At 45.6% G+C, this 26,496-nt stretch overlaps 1 protein-coding gene across 2 annotated transcripts in view; it reads right to left on the reverse strand.

Moving 5' to 3' along the window:
• The window catches only part of KIF21B (kinesin family member 21B), a 461,259-nt gene that overhangs the window by 241,040 nt on the left and 193,723 nt on the right, over positions 1–26,496 (reverse strand). Inside the window, exon 12 of one of the 2 annotated variants that reach the window (XM_073561060.1) lies at positions 22,604–22,685. In XM_073561060.1, coding sequence (XP_073417161.1) covers positions 22,604–22,685 — 82 coding nt within the window. Of the gene's footprint in view, positions 1–22,594; positions 22,686–26,496 lie in introns of both variants that reach the window. The other variant, XM_073561059.1, reaches the window with a different exon arrangement.

The raw sequence follows: 26,496 nt of genomic DNA on the forward strand, positions 1-26,496 counted from the left end.
TGTACATTTTTATGTGGTATAATCCATGTGAACCGTTAACCCTGTAGCGACTATGAACTTTGACATTGTGTCATCTGATCTGTTGGCGCTCGTTTTTTTTAATCCCAGCATCCTGTCTCAACTATATATACGTGCGATGCCTGTACATACTATGTGGTATTTCCTGACGAAGGGTGCATGAGACCCCCGAAACGCGTTGAATAAACCACTGTGAATCTTTGACATCTATCTCCTGGAATCCTTTCTTGCGGCAGCGTTGAATATAACTACAATTTCCCCTGAATACGTGATTTCTTCTGGTCGTTGAGGACCAGTGGATCTGCAGCAGCAGCCAGACTATATGCTTTCTCTCATCCTAATCAGGTGAGCAAATTTCTTAGTGTAATCTCTCCCTGTAACGCGGATAAGACCCTATTGCGCTTTTGTGTCTCCTTTTCTTTGCAATAAATCTGCAATGGATTATTTAAGCAATTTTAATCAATGGCATTCCTGAATTGTTGTGCACATGCTGCGGAAATTTCCGTCCTTATTTGTAGCATTTTATTTTCCACAGCATGTCAATTCTTTTTGCTGATCTGCAGCGTTTCTGCACACATTGACTTCCATTGAGTCATTCAAATCCACAGCAAAACCGCAGGTGTGAAAATGTTTGCAGATTTGCTGCAGAGTTGTGTGCCAAAAAAGCGGCAGAAAGGAAATGATGTCAGAAGGAGGAAGAGTGTGTGGGCGGAGAATGCTGCATGCCATCTGTCTCTCTTAATTGTGCACTTTGGAATTCTCGCTCAGTGTGTAACAAACTCTCCTTCATTCATGACTTTTTCCTTTCTAATTCTCTTAACCTCCAGGCTCTTACTGAAACCTGGATCCAGCAGTCAGACACTACCGCTGCTGCTGCTGCTCTTTCATACGGGGGACTACACTTCTCTCATACCCCAAGATCAGACAATAGAGCAGGTGGAGGAGTTGGTCTGCTCCTATCACCAAAATGTACCTTTCAGGTTATCCCTCAACTACCCTCACTACTAGTCTTCCCTTCTTTTGAGGTCCATGCCGTCAGACTTAACACCCCCTTCTCCATGCGAGTGGCGGTGGTGTATCGTCCTCCCGGCCCCTCCCATCAGTTCCTGGATCATTTTGCCACTTGGCTTCCATATTTTCTCTCCTGTGACATCCCTACCCTCATCATGGGAGATTTCAACATCCCCATTGCTCTTCCCCTCTCCCCATCTGCTACTCACATTTTATCTCTAACCTCCTCGTTTGGCCTTTCGCAGCTTACTAATTCTCCAACGCATGAAGACGGAAACTCCCTTGACTTGGTATTCTCTCAGCTTTGTGCAGTGGATGATTTTGCAAACTCCCCTCTCCCGCTCTCTGACCAAAATCTTCTTTCATTCTCTATCAAGAACTGCCAGGCTGCTCAGGTCACCCCCACTGTCCATACTTATAGAAATATACAGGCCATTAACACCCAGGAACTTATGAAGAACTTGCAGTCTTCATTGGCCCCTATCTCCTCCCTCTCATGTCCTGATTCTGCACTGAAGCATTACAATGAAACACTTCAAAGTACCCTGGATGAATTTGCACCCCCTATAAATAGAACACCAGAACACAGACGGCAACAACCCTGGCACACCCTGCAAACACGTTTCCTGCAGCAGTGCTCCAGGTGCGCCGAATGTCTGTGGAGAAAATCCAATCTACACGAAGATTTCATCCATTATAAGTTTATGCATAGAACATACAACACTGCCCTTCACCTCTCAAAACAAACCTATTTCAACACCCTCATCACCTCACTGTCCAATAACCCGAAACGTCTCTGACACTTTTCATTCTCTACTCAACCAAAGAGTACAGGCCCCAACCACGGAGCTCCGAGCTGACGATCTGCCCAATTACTTCAAAGAAAAAATTGACCAGATTCGGCAGGAAATTATCTCCCAATCACCTCATACCATGCACTGTCCTCCCTCCCCCACTGCATTTAGCTCACTTTCTGATTTTGAACCAGTCATAGAAGAAGTAGTAAGCAGGCTCCTTGCATCTTCTCGCCCAACCACTTGCACCAGTGACCTATTTCCGTCACATCTCCTCCAGTCCCTTTCTCCTGCTGTCACCCCTCACCTAACTAAAATATTTAACCTCTCTCTCTCTTCTGGTATCTTTCCCTCCTCATTTAAGCATGCCATCATACATCAACTACTTAAAAAACCATCACTCAACCAAAACTGTGCCGCTAACTATAGACTGTCTCTAATCTTCCCTTCATCTCTAAACTCCTGGAACGTCTGGTCCACTCCCGTCTTATCCGCTATCTCTTTGATAACTTTCTTCTCAACCCCCTCCAATCCGGTTTCCGCTCTTTACACTCTACTGAAACTGCCCTCACTAAAGTCTCTAATGATCTACTAACAGCTAAATCAAATGGTCACTACTCCATGCTAATTCTCTTGGATTTCTCTGCAGCATTCGACACTGTGGATCATCAGCTCCTCCTCACTATGCTCCGTTCCATTGGCCTCAAGGACACCGTTCTCTCCTGGTTCTCCTCCTATCTCTCTGACCTCTCCTTTACTGTATCTCTTGCCAGTTCCTCCTCCTCTCACCTTCCCCTTTCTGTTGGGGTTCCTCAAGGATCAGTTCTAGGCCCCCTCTTCTTCTCCTTGTACATTGCCCCTATTGGTCAAACAATCAGTATATTTGCTTTCCAGTACCATCTCTATGCTGATGACACCCAATTGTATGCTTCTTCTCCTGACATCACGCCAGCCTTTCTAGAAAACACCGGCGATTGCCTAAACGCTGTGTCTAACATCATGTCCTCACTATATCTGAAACTGAACCTGTCAAAGACTGATCTCCTTGTGTTTCCTCCCTCTACTAATGTACCTATACCCGACATTGCCATTTCTGTGTGTGGTTCCACTATTACTCCCCAGCAACATGCCCGCTATCTTGGGGTCATACTTGACTCCGAGCTTTCCTTTGCCCCCCACATTCGATCACTGGCTCACTCTTGTCATCTGCACCTCAAAAACATTTCTAGAATTCTACCTTTTCTTACTTTTGACTCTGCAAAAACTCTTACTGTTTCTCTTATTCATTCTCATCTCGACTATTGTAACTCTCTTCTAATCGGTCTCCCTCTTACCAAACTCTCCTCTCTCCAATCTGTCTTGAATGCTGCAGCCAGGATCATATTCCTCACCAATCGTTACACCGATGCCTCTACCTTGTGCCAGTCATTACGCTGGCTACCCATCCACTCCAGAATTCAGTATAAACTTATTACCCTCACCCACAAAGCCCTCCATGGCTCAGTATCACCCTACATCTCCTCCCTTGTTTCAGTATACCACCCTACCCGCGCCCTCCGTTCTGCTGATGACCTGAGGTTAGCATCCTCAATAATCAGAACCTCCAACTCCTGTCTCCAAGACTTTACACGTGCTGCGCCAATTCTTTAGAATGCACTTCCCAGGTCAATACGATTAATCCCCAATCCCCACAATTTTAAGCGTGCCCTGAAAAGGCATTTATTCAAACTGGCCTATCGCCTCAACACATTAACCTAATCTATCCCTGTGTGGCACAGCCAAAAGTTTTACCATAACCAGGTTCCCCACATCATGTTCCCACATGCTTTATGCATCCATTAGCCCTCTGTGTCTGTACTGTTACACACTTAACATTATGGCTGGTCCATACAATCAGGGCAACTGTTACCACCCACCTTTCGTGTCTACCTCTTTCCTCATAGACTGTAAGCTTGCGAGCAGGGCCCTCATTCATTCCTCTTGGTAATTGTTATAATCTATATGATTATTGTTATTCTGTAATGTCTATTGTCTGTACAAAACCCCTCTGAAATGTTAAGTGCTGCGGAATATGTCGGCGCTATAGAAATAAAATGTATTATTATTAATGTGTATGGGCGGAGACTATGTGCGAGCAGAGAATATGTACGTGTCTATCTGCGGGTGTCTATGGCTGTGTGCGGGTGTCGGTGTGTTTGTATGGCTGTTTGTGGGTGTCTGTGTGTGTGCGGGTGTCTGCGGTAATGTTACCGTGGGTACTGTTGGTCACAGTGCTGCGGGATTATGCAGGCAGATGTCAGCGTGATCCCGCAGCTGACTGTGACCTGCAGCGGTGACCTGTGGTAAAAAAGCAGGCGTGTGCCGATGAGACTACTGCTCCCATCTGGCTATGTCTGCTGTCACTGATAACAGTGACAGCAGGTGCGCTGATGGGAGAGTGGTATCATCTTCCGGCGTCTGTGCTCACAGTTAAAAAAAAAATGTCAGGGTCCTGACAGCGCCGGCATACAGCCTCCGCTAAGCAGGGACTCACCCGCACCGTAGGGACCCCTGGGGACAAGAACAGCCGGACAATAAAGATGCACGGGACCTGAATGTAGAAGTTTAGAAAGCATGCACAGGACCTACGGTCATGTGAATGGTCATGTGACTGCAAGGGGGCGGGGCTTAGCATCCTGCTTTCAGAGAAGGAAGAAAACTCACAGTCGGGCAAAGCAGAGGTCAGGCACAATACAGGCAAGTGAGGTACAGGAGGGATAAACAGACAGGAGGTCAGAGAAAGCCAAAGGTCATACACAAGATATCAATACAGTACCAGGGATGAGACAGAACAGACAGTCAGGGTCAAGCAGAGATCAAAAACCAAATGGGCATAGAAGGTACCAAGCAGAATCCAAAGCGATATCCAGGGAATAGACCGAGTCATTCACAGGGAATCAAGCAACCAGAACACAGCACTAACACACTCAGGGGTCACCACACAATGCCAAGAGCGAAAGTATAACTGACAGGGGATGGGAGCTTCCTGAGGCTATAAGAAGCCTCCCCAGAACCAATGAGAGGCCACCCTAATAGGTCCCAGGTGTGCAGGTGAGAGTCTGCACTGCGATCAGAACATTGACCCCAGAAGTGCCGGTCACCCAGCACTGGTATCATGACAAAAAAAGTAAAATCACATACATATTCACATAAAAATAAAAACCCATTATACTAACCTCACACCAAATCCCCGACGCCCTTGTCTCCTAGAAATAGTGTAAAATAATAAACCAACATATACTCCCTGTCCGCCATAGTGCATGTAATCAAGATTGTCCCATGGCGATCTCATGTGTAAAACAGTCACATTGGGAGATGTGACTGTTCTATACGTGAGATCGTCGTGGGACACTTGTAAATGGACTACGGCGGACAGGGAGTATTATATGTTGGTTTATTATTTTATTTTTGTTGCAGGAGACAAGGGAGTCAGGGATGAGGCATTCAGTAAGTATGGTAAATTAAGATTCAATAATTGAGTCTGTGTGATTACTTCAAATAAAGGACTTTATTCTATCTTTGTCTTTATTTACCATATAACTATATGAGTAGTAATGGATAGGTGTCTTCTTGATGCTTCTCCATTACTAAGCCGTGGGCTTGATATCATCTGACAATACAAAGGTGACATCAACCCCACAAATATGAACCCAACTTGCCACCGCCATGGGGCAAGTGGGAAGAGTGAGGCTAAGTGCCAGAATTGGTGCATTTATAAGATGCGCCATTTCTGGAGTGGCTGAGAGCTGAAGTTTTTAGCCTGGGGGGTGCCAATATATATGGCTCCTTCCCAGGCAAATAATATAAGCCTGCAGCTGTCTGCCTAGCTATTGCTGGTTCGATTTTATAGGGGGGATGTCAATTTTATTCTGTGGTTCTCCTGTAAACTAGCCAGTAAAGGCTCAGCAAACAGCTGTGAGCTGATATTAATAGCCTGGTAACCTTTATGGCTATTGGCTCCTTCCCAGAATATTAACCTCAGCCGTCAGCTTTCTCTCTGCTGGTTATGAAAATTATGCAGGAGCCCATGCAATTTTTTTTACATATTTTTTAAACATAAACAGATTTCGTGTGTGTGTCTTTATTTAACTCTTTATATACCGTTTTATTAATGAGGGTATCTGGCTGACACGTGTTAACTCGGGCTTGGTATATATCTATTATATAAAGCTCAATGTGGGTGTGTACATGTATGTATGTATGTGTGTATGTCCGGGATTGGCATCCGCACCGTCGCAGCTACAGCCACAAAATTTGGCACAGTCACACGTCTGGACCCCGAGAGCGTCATAGGCTATGTTGTGAGGCAAAATTTTAACCCCGCGCGTTCCAATTCAAACAATTTTGCCCCTATCTACATACTGGGGAAAAAGTGTTTGTGTATCAAGCCCCGCCCTTCATTATGATGTCATAATGGTTGCCATGGCGACGCTGATTCATTATAGGTTGCAAGCCCCGCCGCTCATTATGATGTCATAATGGTTGACTATGGGATGGAGGATGTGTGATGGGTATATGGGCACTGGACTATGGGATGGAGGATGTGTGACGGGTATATGGGCACTCGACTATGGGATGGAGGATATGTATGATGGGTATATGGGCACTCGACTATGGGATGGCGAATATGTATGATGGGTATATGGGCATGGGACAATGGGATGGAGGATGTGTGATGGGTATATGGGCATGGGACTATGGGATGGAGGATGTGTGATGGGTATATGGGCACTCGACTATGGGATGGAGGATATGTATGATGGGTATATGGGCACGGGCCTATGGGATCGTGGATATGTATGATGGGTATATGGGCACGGAACTATGGGATGGAGGATCATTATAATTTGCTATAACTAACCACAGTTAGTTACTATGCCCGGGCAGCGCCGGGCTCTTCAGCTAGTATATACATATACACTGTGTGTGTGTGTGTGGGCTTTGTAATATATATATATATATATATTATATTCACTTATATACATTATACTGTATATCTATATATATATATATATATATATATACACCGTATTTTCCGGCGTATAAGACGACCGGGCATATAAGACGACCCCACAACTTTTCCAGTTAAAATAGAAAATCTTCTTAAAAGTCGGGGGGTCTGCTTATATGCCGTGTGTCATCTTATATGCTGGGTCTGGAGCAATCTGCATATGGCGGGGGAGTGGTCCCGATGACGAAGTGAGGGTGTAAGTGGAGTTATCATCCCTCTTTTACCTCATTGGTGGCAGCGGTGCTATCTGCGGGTCTCTGTGCTCTGTGGTCTGAGAGCCGTCACACTGCTGAAGGAGGAGCCGCTGCACCACTGCCACCAATGAGGTAAAAGGGGGATGATAACACCACTTACACCCTCCCATCTTCATCGGGACCACCCCCCCACCATATGCACTCGGCGTATAAGACGACATCCAGCGTATAATACGACCCCTGACTTTTAAGAGGATTTTCAGGGGTTAAAAAGTTGTCTTATACGCCGGAAAATAAGCCGGAAAATACGGTATATATTATATTCACCTATTTTTGTTTTGTGTGTGTAAACATTATATTTGAACATGGTACGTAATGATATTATGGTCTTCAATGGAGAATGAAAAAGAAGAGGTTTAACAGGGAAATTGCATCACAATTCTTTTTTTTCTTTAAATAATAAATCTTTATTTAGCTTACAAAAATGCATACAAGTCCGCATGAAAATCCGCATCAAAACCGCACGGAATTTCAACTGCGTTTTCTGCCAAGAGAGACAGAAACCACACAAATTTCCACAAGCAAATCCGTAACGTGCACACACAGCCTTAGTCCACCAGCCTGGTCAGGTCTAAGAGAAGTATTTAATGATGTATATAATTTGTATTGTGAATACTGATGACAGAATAATAATAATAATAATAATAACAACCACTTTAAGACCTATAAGTGTCTTGGGTAATAATATACACCATCCTTCTTTATCAGTGGAGAAAGTGATGAGCTTAAAGAAGCACTCCCATGTTTATTTTGTTTTTATTAAATGTGTGTATATACATGTAATGTAGTGTACATGTATTATTATACTCACCTACCACTGTTCTGCGCCCCCGGAAGAAGACTTTGTCAAAACGTGCGTTGGGGTGAGAGACAGGGCAGTTCTACTCTCCACCAAGGTAAAGACAAATATATGCACCTCTTTCATGCAGTTTCATACTCATTTACTTTTTGCAACATTAGTTACATGCACTAAGGCACTTTATAGGGTTTCTTTGTCTTGTGGCTATTTGTATCCCGATCAATTTTTTTTACTTTTACACAAAATCATCTCTATTATAAAATCCCATTAAACGAAAAATTGAAAGAGGTTTTTATTGTTTAAATAAAAGATACTACATGCACATATCCCACCATCTAAGCCTTTCACATCCAATAATAACACTCTTGAAGACATCATAATCATTGACTATAATAAGATAAAAATAAATTCAGCCCATGCTGGCCAGATATACCTTCCCTCCAAATTCCCGCTTACTCATACTTGTCATGATCTCCAGAATGCAACCCAAAATACAAATCTCTTATATAAAGACCACTCCTTCCCCTGATTATCATAATAATAATCTCATATTCTAATACACTTCTTAATGTGACTACTACAGGCCCATACATACTGTATATATGTACAGTTGGATCAATAAATATTTGGACAAAGACACAAATTTTAGCATTTTAGCTGTTTATCAAAACATATTCAACATACAGTTATATAGTCAATAAAAGCTTAAAGGGATTTAATATTAGGGTATTCACATACTAATTGGATTGAGGGTTAAGAAATTACAGATCTTTAATATGTAACTGTCTCTTCTTAAAGGGACTATTAAGTAATTGGACAATTATCTCAAAAACTTTATAAAGGGTTGCATGGACTATTCCCTAATCAATCCATAATCAATTAAGAAGGTAAACGATCTGGAGTTGATTCCAGGTGTGGAATTTGCATTTAGAAGCTGTTACTGTCAGTTGTGATCAAACATGAGATCAAAGGAGTGCTCTATGAAAGTGAACATCAAGGATTGGAGTGAGAACTGAGTTAAATCTGCACTGATGGAAGAAGAGTGATGAAGAGTGAAAAATCCAGGAATGAGGTTTATTGGTCCAAGAGACCAATAATCCGCATTAATGAATTCCTGATTCCTGATCCCTCTTTACCGGCAGCGCAGATTTAACTTATTTTTCAATCCATTCTTTGCAGTTCTCATAGGTGTGCGTTTGCAGTAGCCCAAGTCTTTTTAGCTGTTGTTATTACACAACCCATCGAGGTGAGCACTTTTGCCCACATTGTATCAATTTTAATCCGGATAACTGTTGTGCTTGTTGTCTTTCAAGCTCTACATTCTCAATGAAAGAGAGACATACCATCATTAGGCTTAAAAAAGAAGAAATCCACGTGAGAGATAGCAGAAATATTACGAGTAGCCAAATCAACAGTTTAGCATATTCTGAAGAATTAAGGGCGCAGTGGTGGAGAGGTTAGGAACTCAAAAAGGCTTTGACATCCACGGAAGACAATAGTGGTGGATGATTACAGAATCTTTTTCATGGTGAAGAAAAATCTCTTCACAACATCCACCCAAGTGAATAACACTCTCCAGGTAGTAGGCGTTTTAGTATCTAAAGCCGCCGTTACACATAACGATGTCCCAGCGATCCCACCAACGATCCGACATGATGGGATCGCTGGGACATCGTTAGGCTGAGCGCTGGTGAGCTGTCACAAGACAGCCCCTCCAGCGATCAGGACCAGCGACGCTGGACGCTGGTTTCTAATGTAAACGTCGGGTATCCAGGAGCCGCGGCTCCTGGATACCCACTGTTTACCTTGGAAACCGGCGTACACGCGCTGGTTTCTAAGGTAAACATCGGGTATCTAGGAGCCGCGCGACTCCTGGATACCCGCTGTTTACCTCGGAAACCAGCGTGTATGCCGGTTTCTAAGGTAAACAGCGAGTATCCAGGAGCCGCGGCTCCTGGATACCCGATGTTTACATTAGAAACCAGCGTCCAGCATCGCTGATCGCTGGTCTCTCGCTGCCACACGCAGCGATGCGCGCTGGCCAGCAGGAGACCAGCGATCGAAAAATGGCCCTGGCTGATGCTGCACGATCAGCGATAACCGTTAGGGAGGCCGGTCGCTGATCCCCGTCACACACAGCGATCTCACTAGCGAGATCGCTAATGTGTCACAGAATCAGTGATCTCGCTAGCGAGATCGCAGTGTGCGATGGGGCCTTTAGTCTACCATATTTGAAAAAGCATATACTGTAGGAATTAATAATTACAGAGTGAACACATACAATCCCTATAAAAACTATTTTATTTCATACATATAAAAACACCAATTTCCCAGTGAAACCATGGCAAATGCCACAATAAAAAGACCTGAACTGAGATGCTGCAAAGCCCTGCAATAAGCCTTTCTGATACCTTCCTATCCGTGGAGGTTGGCACCCTAGGGATCCCGATTTTGGTGCCCCCACTCAGCGAGGACTGTCCCTTACTGCCCTGCCGTTCCCTGATATCACAGGTATGAAAACAATGACCAATAGTGCAGAGATGAATGGTAAAAAATGCCCTAAACTAATGCAGGCAATCCCAGAAAAATAGAATAATAGAATAACAATAACAATTACCACATCATGACATCAGGGTCCACAATAAATGTAAAAAGACATACCCTCACAATGGAGCATATATATAAATAAAGTGACCACTTATCATTTGTGGAGTACCCATTGGTCATTGTTTTCATACCAGTGTGCGGAACATCGTTCCTGCGGAGAGACAGACGGTGTATCTTACAGAGCCTCAGAGCAGAGGAGACTCAGGTTCGCAGCGTCTCCCTGCTCCTTGCTTTAACTCCTGAGGTTCCAGCTTCATCCAGAGGAGAGACTACAGAGACTGCAAACGCTGCTGTTGTCGGTGCCAACGTGGGAGAAAGAGACCCTTCAATCAAGCTTTCCCTCGACTAATACAGTTATGTCCATATATATTTGGACAGAGACAACATTTTTCTAATTTTGGTTCTAGACATTACCACAATGAATTTTAAACAAAACACTTCAGATGCAGTTGAAGTTCAGACTTTCAGCTTTCATTTGAGGGTATCCACATTAAAATTGGATGAAGGGTTTAGGAGTTTCAGCTCCTTAACATGTGCCACCCTGTTTTTAAAGGGACCAAAAGTAATTGGACAGCTTAAATACTTGTAAATAAAATGTTCATTTCTAGTACTTGGTTGAAAACCCTTTGTTGGCAGTGACTGCCTGAAGTCTTGAACTCAAGAACATCACCAGACGCTGTGTTTTTGATGCTCTGCCAGGCCTTCACTGCAGTGGTTTTCAGTTGCTGTTTGTTTGTGGGCCTTTCTGTCTGAAGTTTAGTCTTTAACAAGTGAAATGCATGCTCAATTGGGTTGAGATCAGGTGAATGATTTGGCCATTCAGGAATATTCCACTTCTTTGCTTTAATAAACTCCTGGGTTGCTTTGCCTTTATGTTTTGGGTCATTGTCCATCTGTAGTATGAAGCAACGACCAATCAGTTTGGCTGCATTTGGATGGATCTGAACACACAGTATGGCTCTGAATACCTCGGAATTAATTTGGCTGCTTCTGTCCTTTGTCACATCATCAATAAACACTAGTGACCCAGTGCCACTGGCAGCCATGCATGCCCAAGCCATCACACTGCCTCCGTCATGTTTTACAGATGATGTGGTATGCTTTGGATCATGAGCTGTACCACGCCTTCGCCATACTTTTCTCTTTCCATCATTCTGGTAGAGGTTGATCTTGGTTTCATCTGTCCAAAGAATGTTCTTCCAGAACTGTGCTGGCTTTTTTAGATGTTTTTTAGCAAAGTCCAGTCTAGCCTTTTTATTCTTGATGCTTATGAGTGGCTTGCACCGTGCAGTGAACCCTCTGTATTTATTTTCATGCAGTCTTCTATTTATGGTAGATTTGGATATTGATACGCCTACCTCCTGGAGAGTGCTGTTCACTTGGTTGGCTGCTGTGAAGGGGTTTCTCTTCACCATGGAGACTATTCTGCGATCATCCACCACTGTTGTCTTCCGTGGGCGCTCAGGTCTTTTTGCATTGATGAGTTCACCAGTGCTTTCTTTCTTTCTCAGGATGTACCAAACTGTAGATTTTGCCACTCCTAATGTTGTAGCAATTACTCGGATGGGTTTTTTCTGTTTTTGCAGCTTAAGGATGGCTTGTTTCACTTGCATGGAGAGCTCCTTTGACCGGATGTTTCCTTCACAGCAAAACCTTCCAAATGCAAGCACTACACCTCAAATCAACTCAAGGCATTTTATCTGCTTAATTGAGAATGACGTAACGAAGGGATTGCGGTTGTGAGCTCATTTTCTCGTTCACCTTTGATGTCCGATGAACTCCATCTGCTGGTGAAAGGAGGTGGTGAAACTGATTTGGATGGGAGAGACCTGTCACCTGAACAGGTGGATTGCGATTGGACATCCGGAATCTCTGAGTGGATATAAGGCAGCCGACGCCCTGTAGGGTTGCTGGTGATTTCTCTGCTCTGAGCTCTGGCCTCCAGTTCAGTTCCTGTCTTCTAAAGCTAAGTTTTGCTCTGTTATTGTTCCTTGAGATTTTGTCTGATTTGCTTAGTTTTGTGTTCAGCCAGCCCCGGGGCTCTGCTGAATTTCCATTTTTGTCCCTGATCGGTTAAATCTCTTTTGCTCTGTCTTCAGAATATATCGGAGTGCTGATATAGGGATTTTGAAGTCTAGTGACTTCAGGGCCGTTTTTCCTATCAGACATGTTGGGACATTTTTGGTAGGGTTTTTGCGGATTGCAGCCAGCATCTCTTCTGTCCTTTCCTATCTAGTTAGTTGGGCCCCATCGTTTGCTCTGCCTGTCTTTCTGTCTGTGTTTGTGTTTTCATCTGTTTTCACTGACAATACATGTTGGGGGCTGTCTATTGCTTTGGGGTCTGCTCTGGGTCAGTTTAGATTTCCCCTTTCTTTCTTTAGGCTTATTTAGTTCTCCGGCTGTGAAGAGGCGTCTAGGACCACCGTAGGAACGCTCCATGGCTACTGTTAGTTGTTGTGAATAGGATCAGGGGTCTGCAATCTGCTTGCTACCAACCTCTCCAGTTTTCTGGACTTAGCTTGCATTTTTGTTTTTTCCTCCTCCGGTGACTCATTCATAACAGAATCACCAGCCATACCGCAGATTCTAGGGTACTCAAAAGCAGGAAAGAATTGTAAATTAAAAAAAAAATAAATAAAAAAAGTGTCAGAATTTTGTTTTTTAATTTTTTTCCTCTTTTTCTCTGGGGCCGTAGGAGGAATTTTTTCTTAATGGAGATTAAGCAATTGTCTGATCGTGTGGAGCAGCTCACTGCTGAAGTGCAGTGAATTTCCACCTATCTTGCTCATTCACATGCTGCTGAACCAAAGATCCCTACTCTTGATGTGTTTTTTGGGGATCGGTCTAAATTTTTGAATTTTAAGAATAATTGTAAATTATTTCTTGCCTTGAAGCCTAGCTCATCGGGGAGCTCTGCGCAGCAGGTTAAAATTGTCATCTCTTTGCTGCGCGGCGATCCCCAGGATTGGGAGTTTTCTTTGACACCTGATGATCCTATTCTAACTAATGTGGACACATTTTTTTAAGCCTTGGGGTTGTTGTATGATGAACCTAATGCTATTGATCAAGCTGAAAAAGCCCTGTTGGCATTGAGCCAGGGTCAGGATTCTGCAGAGTTGTACTGTCAAAAATTCCGAAAGTGGGCGGTCCTTACTACCTAGAATGATGGTGCCTTGGCAGCTCTCTTTCGGAAGGGTTTGTCAGAAACCGTAAAAGATACTATGGTGGGATTTCCTGTTCCTTCTGGTCTTGACGATTCTATGTCATTAGCCATTCAGGTTGATCGGCGTTTACGTGAACGTAAAATTACACGAGAAATGTTGCCACCTGTTGAACAAATGTCTGAACCTATGCAATGTGATAGAGTTTTGTCTAGGGTGCAATGTCAGGAGTTCAGAAGACGTAATAAGCTGTGTTTTTTCTGTGGAGATGCCTCTCATATTATTTCTGTCTGCCCTAAACGAGAGAAACGTTTTGCACACACATTTGCTGTGGGTGGTGTACAACCTAAGCTTCTTCTGGCAATTACTCTGATCTGCTCCCTGTCCACATTTTCCGTTAAGGCTTTTGTGGATTCAGGAGCGGCTCTGAACCTGATGGACTTGGATTTTGCTAAACGTTGTGGGTTTCCCATGACACCTCTGCGGACGCCTATCCCTTTGAGGGGTATTGATGCTACTCCTTTGGCGAAGAATAAACCTCAGTTTTGGACCCAGGTGGTAATGCGGGTCGCCCCAGACCATCAAGAAAATTGCAGATTTTTGGTGTTGCATAATTTGCATGATACCATTGTTCTGGGGTTTCCCTGGTTGCAAATCCATAATCCAGTTTTGGATTGGAAATCTGTGTCTGTGGTGAGTTGGGGTTGTCGGTGTGCTCTTAGTGACACTCCTGTTTTCTCCACCTCTCCCCAGTCGCATGATGTTCCTGACTATTTGGCTGATTTTTATGATGTATTTAGTGAGAATAAAGCCCCCGTTACACACTGTGATATCGCTAGCAATATCGCTGTAAAGTCACCGATTTTGTGACGTTGCAGCGATATTGCTAGCGATATCGCTGCATGTGATACTTACCTCCGACCGGCTCCCCCGCTGGTTATCGCTGATCGCGCGAGAAGCTCCTGGACCATTCCTCGTCGGTCGCTTCCTGCGGCGCTTCCTGTGGCGCCGACGAGCGACGCGCGGAGCCCGGGCGGGAGGACGCAGGATCGCCGCGTCTGACAGGTAAGTAGCGATCCCCGTCCCCAGCGGTGTCGCTGGTGAGATCTGCCTGTGTGGCAGCTCACTAACGACCACCTAGCGATGCACCAGCGATCCTGACCGGGTCATATCGCTGGTCGGGATCGCTGGTGCATCGCTAGGTGTAACGGTACCCTAAGTCTGCGTCTTTGCCTCCTCATAGGAGTTAAGACTGTGCAATTGAGCTGAGCCCTGGGTGTAAATTTCCCAAGGGTCGACTTTTCAATTTATCTGTACCCGAGCATGAGGCTATGCGATTTTATATTAAGGAGTCGTTGGAGAAGGGTCATATTAGACCATCCTCTTCATCCTTGGGTGCTGGTATTTTTTTCGTGGCCAAGAAAGAGGGTTCAATAAGGCCTTGTATTGACTATCGTTCCCTCAACAAAATTACTGTTAAATATCCGTTACCCCTGAATTCTGATTTATTCTCCAGAGTTAAAGGTGCTTGCTGGTTTACCAAGCTTGACCTCAGGGGGGCGTATAATCTTATTCGCATTAAGCATGGGGATGAATGGAAGATGGCGTTTAATACTCCGGAGGGACATTTTGAGTACCTGGTGATGCCTTTTGGGCTCTCTAATGCCCCTTCTGTCTTCCAGTGCTTCATGAATGATATTTTCCGGGACTTTGTGGATAAATTTTTGATCATCTATTTGGATGATATTTTGATCTTTTCCAGGGATTGGGACTCTCATGTGGAACATGTTCGGACTGTGTTCCGGATTTTGAGGGAGAATTCCCTGTATGTTAAGGGATCGAAATGCCTTTTTGGTGTACAGAGGATTTCATTTTTGGGATTTATTTTGTCTCCGTCAACTATTGTAATGGACCCGGCCAAGGTACAGGCCATTAATGATTGGGTTCAGCCCACTTCTTTGAAGGCCCTCCAGAAGTTTTTGGGTTTTGCTAATTTTTATCGTAAATTTATAGCTAATTTTTCTGGTATTGCCAAACCATTGACTGATTTGACTAAGAAGGGTGCTGATGTGCTGAATTGGTCTCCAGAGGCTGTTTCTTCCTTTCAGGAGCTGAAGCGGAGGTTCACTTCTGCTCCGGTTTTGCGGCAACCTGATGTCTCACTCCCGTTTCAGGTAGAGATGGACGCTTCTGAGATTGGTGCAGGAGCTGTTTTGTCCCAAAAAGATCCGGTAACATCTAAAATGAATCCCTGTGCTTTCTTTTCCCGAAAGTTCTCCCCATCTGAACGCAACTATGATGTGGGGAATCGGGAACTGTTAGCCATAAAATGGGCATTTGAGGAGTGGAGACATTGGTTGGAAGGAGCTAGACATCAAGTCGTGGTCCTCACTGACCACAAGAATTTGATTTACCTTGAGTCGGCCAAACGCTTGAATCCTAGACAGGCTAGGTGGGCCTTGTTTTTCGCACGTTTTGATTTTGTGGTCTCTTTTCTTCCGGGCACTAAGAATGTCAAGGCAGACGCCCTCTCTAGGAGTTTCTTTGCTGATTCTCCTATTGTGACCAAGCCTGCTACCTTGTTAGGTGAGGGGGTAGTTCTTTCTGCCATCTCGCCCGATTTGAGACGTGCTCTGGAAGAGTTTCAGGAGGACAAACCTGAGCGTTGTCCCATTGGAAAATTGTATGTTCCTGACTAGTGGAGGAAGAGAGTAATGTCTGAAGTTCATTGCTCCGCATTGGCTGGTCATCCAGGTATTTTTGGTACTAGAGATTTGGTGAGTCGGTCTTTTTGGTGGCCCGCCTTATCTCGTGATGTCAGGAATTTTGTGCAGTCCTGTGGGACTTGCTCCCGGTCTAAACCTTGTTCTCGCTCTAGTGGGTTGTTGATGCCATTGCTGGTGCCCAGGAGGCCATGGAGCCATATTTCAATGGATTTTATTTCTGATCTGCCTGTCTCTCAGAGAATGACTGTTATCTGGGTGATTTGTGATAGATTCTGTAAGATGGTCCATTTTGTACCACTCCCTAAGTTGCCATCACCCTCAGAGTTGGTGCCCTTGTTTTTGCAACAGGTGGTTCGCTTGCATGGGATTCCTGAGAACATTGTATCTGACAGAGAAGTTCAGTTTGTCTCTAGATTTTGGAGGACTTTTTGTTCCAAGCTGGGAATTCAGTTGTCCTTCTCCTCTGCGTTTCACCCTCAGACCAATGGGCAGACGGAGAGAACAAACCAGACTTTGGAGTCTTATTTGAGATGTTTTATCTCTGCTGATCAGGATGATTGGGTTTCATTTTTGCCCTTGGCTGAATTTGCTTTAAATAATAGAGCTAGTTCTGCCACTTTGATGTCACCTTTTTTTTGTAACTTTAGGTTTCATCCTTGATTCTCTTCAGGGCAGGTGGAGTCTTCTGCCTGCCCAGGTATTGACACTGTGGTGGAGAGAATGCACCAGATTTGGGACCAAGTGGTGGATAAGTTGTCTCTCTCCCAGGAAAAGGCCCAGCGGTTTTCTAACCGGCATAGGACCATTGGTCCCCGGTTTAAGGTGGGTGATATGGTTTGGTTGTCATCAAAGAATATCTCTATGAAGGTGGCATCTCCAAAGTTTAAACCTAGATTTATTGGACCTTACAAGATTTTGGAAATTCTTAATCCGGTCTCTTTTCGATTGGCTCTTCCTGTTACATTTAAGATCCATAACGTGTTTCATAAGTCTCTGTTGAAGAGGTTCGTTGAACCAGTAGTTCCTGTGGCGGCACCTCCTGACCCTGTATTGGTTGAAGGTAATGTGGAATATGAGGTTGAGAAGATACTGGATTCTCGTCTGGCTAGACGGAGACTCCAGTATTTGGTTAAGTGGAAGGGTTATGGCCAGGAGGATAATTCTTGGGTCTCTGCATCTGATATTCATGCCAAAAGATTGGTTCGTGCTTTTCATCGGGCCCATCCTGATCGGCCTGGAGGCGTGGATGAGGGTTCGGTGACCCCTCCTCAAGGGGGAGGTACTGTTGTGAGCTCATTTTCTCGTTCACCTTTGATGTCCGATGAACTCCCTTGCTGGTGAAAGGAGGTGGTGAAAATGATTTGGATGGGAGAGACCTGTCACCTGAACAGGTGGATTGTGATTGGACATGCGGAATCTCTGAGTGGATATAAGGCAGCCGATGCCCTGTAGGGTTGCTGGTGATTTCTCTGCTCTGAGCTCTGGCCTCCAGTTCAGTTCCTGTCTTCTAAAGCTAAGTTTTGCTCTGTTATTGTTCCATGAGATTTTGTCCGATTTGCTTAGTTTTGTGTTCAGCCAGCCCCGGCTGGGGCTCTGCTGAATTTCCATTTTTGTCCCTGATCGGTTAAATCTCTTTTGCTCTGTCTTCAGAATATATCGGAGTGCTGATATAGGGATTTTGAAGTCTAGTGACTTCAGGGCCGTTTTTCCTATCAGACGTGTTGGGACATTTTTGGTAGGGTTTTAGCGGATTGCAGCCAGCATCTTTTCTGTCCTTTCCTATCTAGTTAGTTGGGCCCCATCGTTTGCTCTGCCTGTCTTTCTGTCTGTGTTTGTGTTTTCATCTGTTTTCACTGACAATACATGTTGGGGGCTGTCTATTGCTTTGGGGTCTGCTCTGGGTCAGTTTAGATTTCCCCTTTCTTTCTTTAGGCTTATTTAGTTCTCCGGCTGTGAAGAGGCGTCTAGGAACACCGTAGGAACGCTCCACGGCTACTGTTAGTTGTTGAGAATAGGATCAGGGGTCTGCAATCCGCTAGCTACCAACCTCTCCGGTTTTCAGGACTTAAATGCATTTTTGTTTTTTCCTCCTCCGGTGACTCATTGTCCATGAAATAGCCTAGGGGGTTAATTGTCCAATTACTTTTGGTCCCTTTAAAAACAGGGTGGCACATGTTAAGGAGCTGAAACTCCTAAACCCTTCATCCAATTTTAATGTGGATACCCTCAAATGAAAGCTGAAAGTCTGAACTTCAACTGCATCTGAATTGTTTTGTTTAAAATTCATTGTGGTAACGTCTAGAACCAAAATTAGAAAAATGTCTCTGTCCAAATATATATGGACCTAACTGTAACTTATAAGAATCCCAGGTTAACCGTTTCAACACTGCATAACTGTTTAATAGCTTTCTTTAGTCTGCTTCTCCCTGTATGGAGAGTAAAGTCCCTGTAAATAAACCATTAACTTTTGGTCTGTCTCGGATCCGTTGCGACATCCTCAGTACCTGCAGATTATTACAAGTGGCATAGTCGGCAGGATGTCGCACAACGGCGTGGAGGGGGCAGAGCAAGCAGTTGGGGGAGGCCATGGGAGCCATATTAATTAATTTGTCAAAATTCTCTGGGAGCAATGTTATGTTGTGGAGTTGGACGGAGCGCATCCGAGAGATGATGCGGATGCATCCCATGACGCCGGTCCTGGAGGCAGAAATAGCTGTGATGGCCCTAGAGGGACTCTGTTATGCTTAGACAACCCAGGCGAGAGATACCCTGGACAAAGTTCTACGTATACTTGAGGACACGCATGGGGACCCCACTGACGTAGGGGAGCTGCACATGTGAGTTTTTCACCGGGTACAAAGAGAGGGGGAGACCATGACGAAGTTTATGAATGCCCTGCAGGAACTCCATACTGCCATCATACGGAAGGACGGCATAGGTGTAGAGCCAATTGACGTTGGGCTACGAGATCAGCTTGTGACAGGCTTGGGAGATATGATGATGAAGCAGGCCGTGCGAGAGTGTATGCGGGTTAAGCTAGGCATGACTTTTTCTGAGGTTGGGAGTGAGGCACGCACGTGCGAGCAGGAGCAGGGAGTGATAGTGCCGGTGGGGAAGGTATGGAGCAGGGAGGTAACTGCCACCATGGCCGCTGCCCCTCAAGGGGTGAAAGACATGAAGAAGGAGATTAAGCGGATTCGCGAAGAAATGGCTGAATCCAAGAGGACCCCTGCGGTAGAGTCCAGACCACCGGTGCGAGACCGCCGTCCAACGTGAGACGAGTGCCACTCGGCGAGGAGGACCGCCCACATGCTACAACTGTGGAGTACCCAGCCCAAATGAAGAAGAGTCGACATGGATCCATGATTCACGACTGGAGATAAGAAGAATTTGGGAAAAAATCGAGAATCTGGAGGAAGCCCTTACTGCTGTCTTGGGGATCAGCGGCATACCCCGAGGTAAAGCACGGAAGCAGGCAGAGGGAGATAGAGGAGAGGTGCGGAGCATGAAGAAGGTTTAAGTGGTGGCTCTAGAGTGTAACCCTGTATACTGGAGTGAAGAGCAACCGCAGATGAGAGATGCTTCCCGCCGAGATTGACGATCCAGACCAAAGCGCCCACCAGACAGACACAGACGTGAGTGCTGAGCGTGCGGAAGAGTGGGACACCTGTTCAGAAATTGCCTTACTCGAAAAAAGCGATGGCCAAGATCCGCTCACCCTTCTGAAGGTCCTGCTAATTGGAGGGAACATCGCCCTTGGAGGGAATGGTATGGCGGGAGAAGGAGAGCTCCACTCAGAGCAAGAGAGTGTCATGGCGATGGACGCCGAGAAGAGATAGAGAGGGTGTCGACTTTCACGGTCAAATGTATGTGCTGTCCCGACGCGTGAAGGTGAGTTTAGCAGAACTCCAACCTGGGTCTAGAGGTCCCGACGGTGAGATTTGAACGGAAGAGGAGGAAGGGACGACTGACCGAGTAGTCCACCGAATTAAGTCACCAACAGGCTTGCCACAAGCTACTGGCAAAGGGGAAGAGGTGACAAGAGTTCCTGAGATGCACGCTCCTACAGTTCTCGGCAATGAGAAGGAAGAGCCGCTAGTGTCTTCCCCTGAGGCGGAAAGTTTGCCAGCCGTCAGCTCACAAGACCCTGACCGGATGGAAGACATGAAGCAGCTGTGTAAGACAGGGAATGTGGCTGAGGAGCCATGGGAAGTGACGCCTGTAGGCCCCGGAGCAGATGATGAAGAGACAGACGGTGTATCTTACAGAGAAGCAGAGCAGGGGAGACTCAGGTTCGCAGCGTCTCCCTGCTCCTTGCTTTAACTCCTGAGGTTCCAGCTTCATCCAGAGGAGAGACTACAGAGACTGCAAGCGCCGCTGTTGTCGGTGCCAACGTGGGAGAAAGAGACCCTTCAATCAAACTTTGCCCAGACTGATAAGTTATAAGAATCCCAATTTAACTGATTAAATGCTGCATAACTGTTTAATAGCTTTCTTTAGTCTATTTTGCTGTTTTAATGTTTACGCTGTCACATTTAACCCCCCACTGTTTCTCCCTGCGTGGAGAGTAAAGTCCCTGTAAATAAACCTTTAACTCTTGGTCTGTCTTGGATCTGTGGCGACATCCTCAGTACCTGCACATTATTACATAAGCGTGCACAATTAGAGGCGCGGGAGCTCTTGATTTACTGTACAATAAAAGGATAGACCTTTCAACCCAGCTGGGGCTACAAGTGCTTCACAACCTTCCTTAAAGACATGCTTCATGTACTAAGAGTGACTATGTGAATAAGACCAGGGAATGCATCAAAACGTTACCGATATTGCTTTGATATCCTGCACTTTAGGTCTTTTTAACATGTCTATCTGCACGTGGTTTTCCACTAAAACAAACTGCATTGGGAATAACAGTGTGTGTTGAATATTCCTGGCTAGATGTTCCAGTGGCTGAGAACCTCCTTCCGCCTGCACCTCGCTTCCACTACTGTGTGCACACCAATTCTCCTTCCCCTATGAGACTTCAGTTCGGGTTGGTAGACGTACAACCAGTTTGTGAATCATGGACCATGACACATCGATATCTGATTGCAGCCTTAGCAATATCACAAGCTTCTCAACCACTGATCAAAAGTTTTGTAAATGATTAAAAAAATACTCATGTTCTGAAATTGGATATAAATCATTAGGTGAATTCATTTTTGGAAATATCAAATTGATTCAGGAAGATATCAGTAGTAACAGTGTGATTGCCTATGTGTCTTATTTTGTCCAGAAAATAAACAATATAAAACTACATGAAGCCAGATCCAGGTGTCATATAGTACACCCCTCCAATAATATTTATAGATGACTGCAGGATCATACACACAAAATAGTAGAAATTACATGTTTAAAGGATTGTCTAGGAACTATGGTATATAAATTTGTCTAACTGCAGCAAAATGTGCTAAAAAAAAATTCACGATCACTCGCTTGTTAACCCTCTACCAATTAAGAGCTCATCCTTTAGTGGCCAGAAAAGGTCTTTCTTTATTTTCTTGTGTTACGGATGTGCTGCACATCATGTGACTGCTGCAACCGCCCACTCAGCGTTGACTCTTGCACATATGGCACGTTCCTGCTGAGGCCACTGATTGGCTGCCTTGGTCACGCAGACGTAGTGCAGGCAAATAATAAAGTAACTTGGCACTCAACTGAATGATCCTTTTTGAAAATAAGTTTTTATTGTGGCAGTCACAAAGGACGTTTCGGCCTACAATTGGCCTTCGTCAGTCTACTGGTGAATCCGGGAGAAATTGGAACAGGCAATGGAGCTTAAGTCTCTAGGGGCTTTATGCCTTTAAGAGTTTATGCCTGGTGGGTATGGGTTAATATCTTTTGATACTTGAACCAATTAATGTTAGAGAAAAATAAATTTCTTATAATCTTAAGAGGTTAATGCCTGAGGCGCTTTAACAGTCTTGTATCAGTAGATCAGGTTACATGAACACGTGCAGGTGTAGTGCCTGGGCGTATGGACCTGGACGCAGTATCCGCTGCTAGCCCCGGACGCCACGGATTACCAGAGCACCGGCATCGGAAAGGCCGAGTATATAACCGATGAGTTTTGTTGTATTTTTCACACACAACATCTTTATCTGTCGTACAAAAATAAAATGTTTCAGTATGTCACACCTCTCTTACCGCTTCTCCTTCATTTTCATCTGTTTCTTCACTGTTTTCATAGTGGCGTTTCTCTCTTTTTTTAATATTCTTTGCTTCAGAGCTGCGATAAAAAAGACAGGAGATAATAAAAAACCCGTTAGTAAGAGAATGGAGAAAATTGGTATTTCCTGTTTTCTGCATCTCTCTTTTTGGCTGTAGGGCAGGGTCACTAAGTTATTATTAGAGGCTGTGATCTATATGTCACTGTCATTGCCAAGACCTACTAAATTTTTGCATAACTATAACTGGTGTAAAACTTTTGCAAATATTCAAACAGTTTTATGATAGAAAATGCAGAAAATTGTTTGATGAATAGGCTCATATGTTTATAATGTTACGTCATACGTTGATGTTAGCAACTGTTATGTCAGGCTGAAAAGTACCTGTCACTGGCTTTTGAAATATAAACTGCGTGCCACCACCAATTGTCACTTTTTTATTCCCCTCCATTGCAGTGTTATGCCTTTCAGTAATAAACATGTTCAATGCTCAAAGTACCCTTCAACCAAGTAGGTATATATGTGGCGCCCCTGAGGGTTCAGTCGCCACAGAGGTACTGCACCTCCTCCTGAGGTGTGGTACCCCACCATCCAGGTACGGTGGAGACACCTGACCACACTCCAACACCTGCACCCCACACCACAAAGTAGTGTAGCAAAGCACCTTCGGCGGCTCCCTGCTTGGAGTACAGCATAGCACCCCTTGGTGGCTCCCTGCTTGGAACACGAAACGTGCTGGGAGGTGGGTGGAGCTTAGTTCACATAAGAGAGTGGAAGAGTTGAGTCAGTCAGTCATTCATTCAGTCAGTCAATGAGTGAGGATGTAGAAGGACAGAGAGTGAGACAGAGAAGATCCCCGGGAGAGGGATGGAAGAAGGAAGTGCTGCAGCAGGCCACAGTGATCTGGGTCTGCTGGCACAGGAAAGAGACAGAGAAAGGAAGCTTGATTCTCCATTGGGAAGAAGGATTAGCACGGAACGTGAGGAGAATAAGAGAACCAGGACTAGGGTTAGAGGAGAACCCTTCTCAAGTTCTAAGCGCAAGGCCGGGGTCCGGTCCCCGAGGTTGTACGGATACTAATGGTCCTGCAGCAGACACCGGAGGAATATAAGTTGTCATCACTTTATTCCCACACAAGACTTGGGGGCACAACAGCAACATACGAGAGAGCCGGGACTTAGTAGTAAGGAGTCCCCGAAGCAGGCTACAGCTGTCTGCCGTACAAGTAGAGTTCATAGGAACATCTGACAGGAGGAACTCCAGTGTAACTCAGTACTAGGAGTACTTCATTCAAAGGCGCTATAAGAGGAGACGTTCAGAAAAGGCACATATGTTGGCGGAGTGTTGGAAAGGAGTACTTCATCTTGCCTGGAAGTTGGCTGAGCTCCTGACCTGGAGGACACGGCACGGATGCGGGTACCTGTACCTGCAACAGACTGTGAGTAAAGCTTTGGAACTACATGCGCTGGTGTCCTCCACTTATTCCTGCGCCAACCCGCCCAGCACTGCTACATCCCTTGCGCCCGACACTACACCATCTAAGGCCGGTTTCACATTTGCGCTTTATAACGCAGCGACGGCCTGCGCACGGCCGTCGCTAAGCCCCGCCCCCTCCCGGCTCCCTGCCCGCCCAATCCGGTCATCGCCGCCTACTAGCGCACATGGACGCTTGCGATCTGCGCACCCTATCTTTAGCATAGGGTGCGCAGATCGTGCGCTGGCCGTGCGCTAGCAGGATTTTGCAGTGCGCTGCGCACTTTTGAAGGTGTGCCGTGCACGCCGAAATGCAACATGCTGCGTTCGGCGCACTCGGGCGCACCTTCAAAAGTGAGCAGCACACGGCAAAATCCTGCTAGCGCACGATCTGCGCACCCTATGCTAAAGATAGGGTGCGCAGATCGCAAGCGTCCATGTGCGCTAGTAGGCGGCGATGACCGGATGGGGCGGGCAGGGAGCCGGGAGGGGCGGGGATTAGCGGCGGCTGTGCGCAGGCCGTCGCTGCGCTATAAAGCACAAATGTGAAACCGGCCTCAGTGTCATTTCACATACTCTGCCCTGGGACTACAGCCCTGCCTGTGGAGGGCTATAATATCATTGCTGCACCACAACATCTGTCCCAGAGGATCTGTCTGCAGCATTGGCTTACATCTTCATTGCCGAACACCACAGGTGGCGTCACGAATCACTTCTAAACTTTCATCACCCTAAGCACACTGCAACAACCCCTTTTACAATGGGCGCCCAGGGCCACGGGCCGGGTCCCAGCTGCCGTGACATCTCCCATTGAAGCTCATCGGGCCCGGTACCGAGTATTCCACAGCCCCGGGAGGGCGACCCATATACACAGAACAGCTCTGTCGGCATTTGCTTTTTCTCCTCTATGACACTGGCCAATCAAAATCCTGGAATGTCATATAGGGAAAAAAGTACATGCTCACAGAGAGGGTCAGAGCTGCTACCTGGCTCAGCAAATTTTTCTGAGATGAGATCTCTCTCACATGAACACAGAGATTTCTTTAGTTGCCATGTCCAAATACAGAAATTTTTAGTTGCCATGTCCCTTCCTGCTATTGGTGCGCAGGGGAATAGCAGTGTTGGCAGCTGAGCACTGGAGGTAAGTACAGTGCATCGTCTGTATGACACTTAGGTCAGGCTCTCCAGCGCTGCTACTCTACTGCACTCCAATAGCAGGAACAGAAGCCGCGACTGCAGTCCTCAGAGTATTTACCTGAGACACAACTCGTTTCAGAACACAATAAGCCAGGCTGCAGCTGTGACCTTTCTTGTAGGCTTTTGCCATTTCCCCTCTTAATATTGCCCAGGTGAGAACTTCTTGGCAGTTTCTGACGCAGTGATAATAATTACAGTACATCACCTGTGCAATACTAAGGAAATCCTGACAAGTATTGCCAAACAAAAACCATATTGCAGCACCAAATACCCCCCCTCCAGAAATGGCAAAAAACACTACAGTGCAACACAAAATACATTTCCAGTAAAGCCATAATCCACCACTACTGTGCAGTTCAACATACTGCCTCAGCAATGCTAAATATCACAGTAAAGCACCAAATATCTGCCCAGCAGTGCCAAACAAATGCCACAGTGCAGCACAAAATACCCAGCCAGGAGCATTACGTACCACAGAAAAGCATAAAGTAACTCTCTAGAAGAGCCAAGTAAAATAGTGCAGCACAAACTACCTCACCAATAGTGCCAATACCATGATGCAGCACAAAACAACTCCCTAGGAGTACCCAAGCAAATATCGTGCTGGGCAAAATACCTCCCCAGCAACGCCAAGTAAAACCAAAGCACAGCATAGCATACCTCCACAGTGCAACATAGCATACCTCCACAGCGCAGCACAGCATACCTCCACAGTGCAGCACATCATACCTCCACAGCACAGCATACTTCCAGTGCAGCACAGCATACCTCCACAGTGCAGCACAGCATACCTCCACAGCGAAGCACAGCATACTTCATAAGCGCAATTCAGCATACCTCCACAGCACAGTATACCTCCGGAGCACAGCGCAGCACAGCATACCTCCACAGTACAGCACATCATAGCTCCACAGCACAGCATACTTCCAGTGCAGCACAACATAACTCCACAGCGCAGGACAGCACACCTCCACAGCATGGCATATCATACCTGCACAGCATAGCACATCATACCTGCACAGCGCAGCACAGCATACCACCACAGCGAAGCATGGCATACCTTAGCAGCACAGCAAACCTCCACAGCACAGTATACCTCCACAGCAAAGCACAGCAAACCTCCACAGTGCAGCACAGCATACCTCCACAGTGAAGTATGGCATACCTCCACAGTACAGCACACTTCCCCAGTGAAACACAGTA

This window comes from Dendrobates tinctorius, unplaced genomic scaffold (assembly GCF_039654945.1).
Source record: "Dendrobates tinctorius isolate UK_male_01 unplaced genomic scaffold, ASM3965494v1 ptg000312l, whole genome shotgun sequence".
Taxonomy (NCBI): domain Eukaryota; kingdom Metazoa; phylum Chordata; class Amphibia; order Anura; family Dendrobatidae; genus Dendrobates; species Dendrobates tinctorius.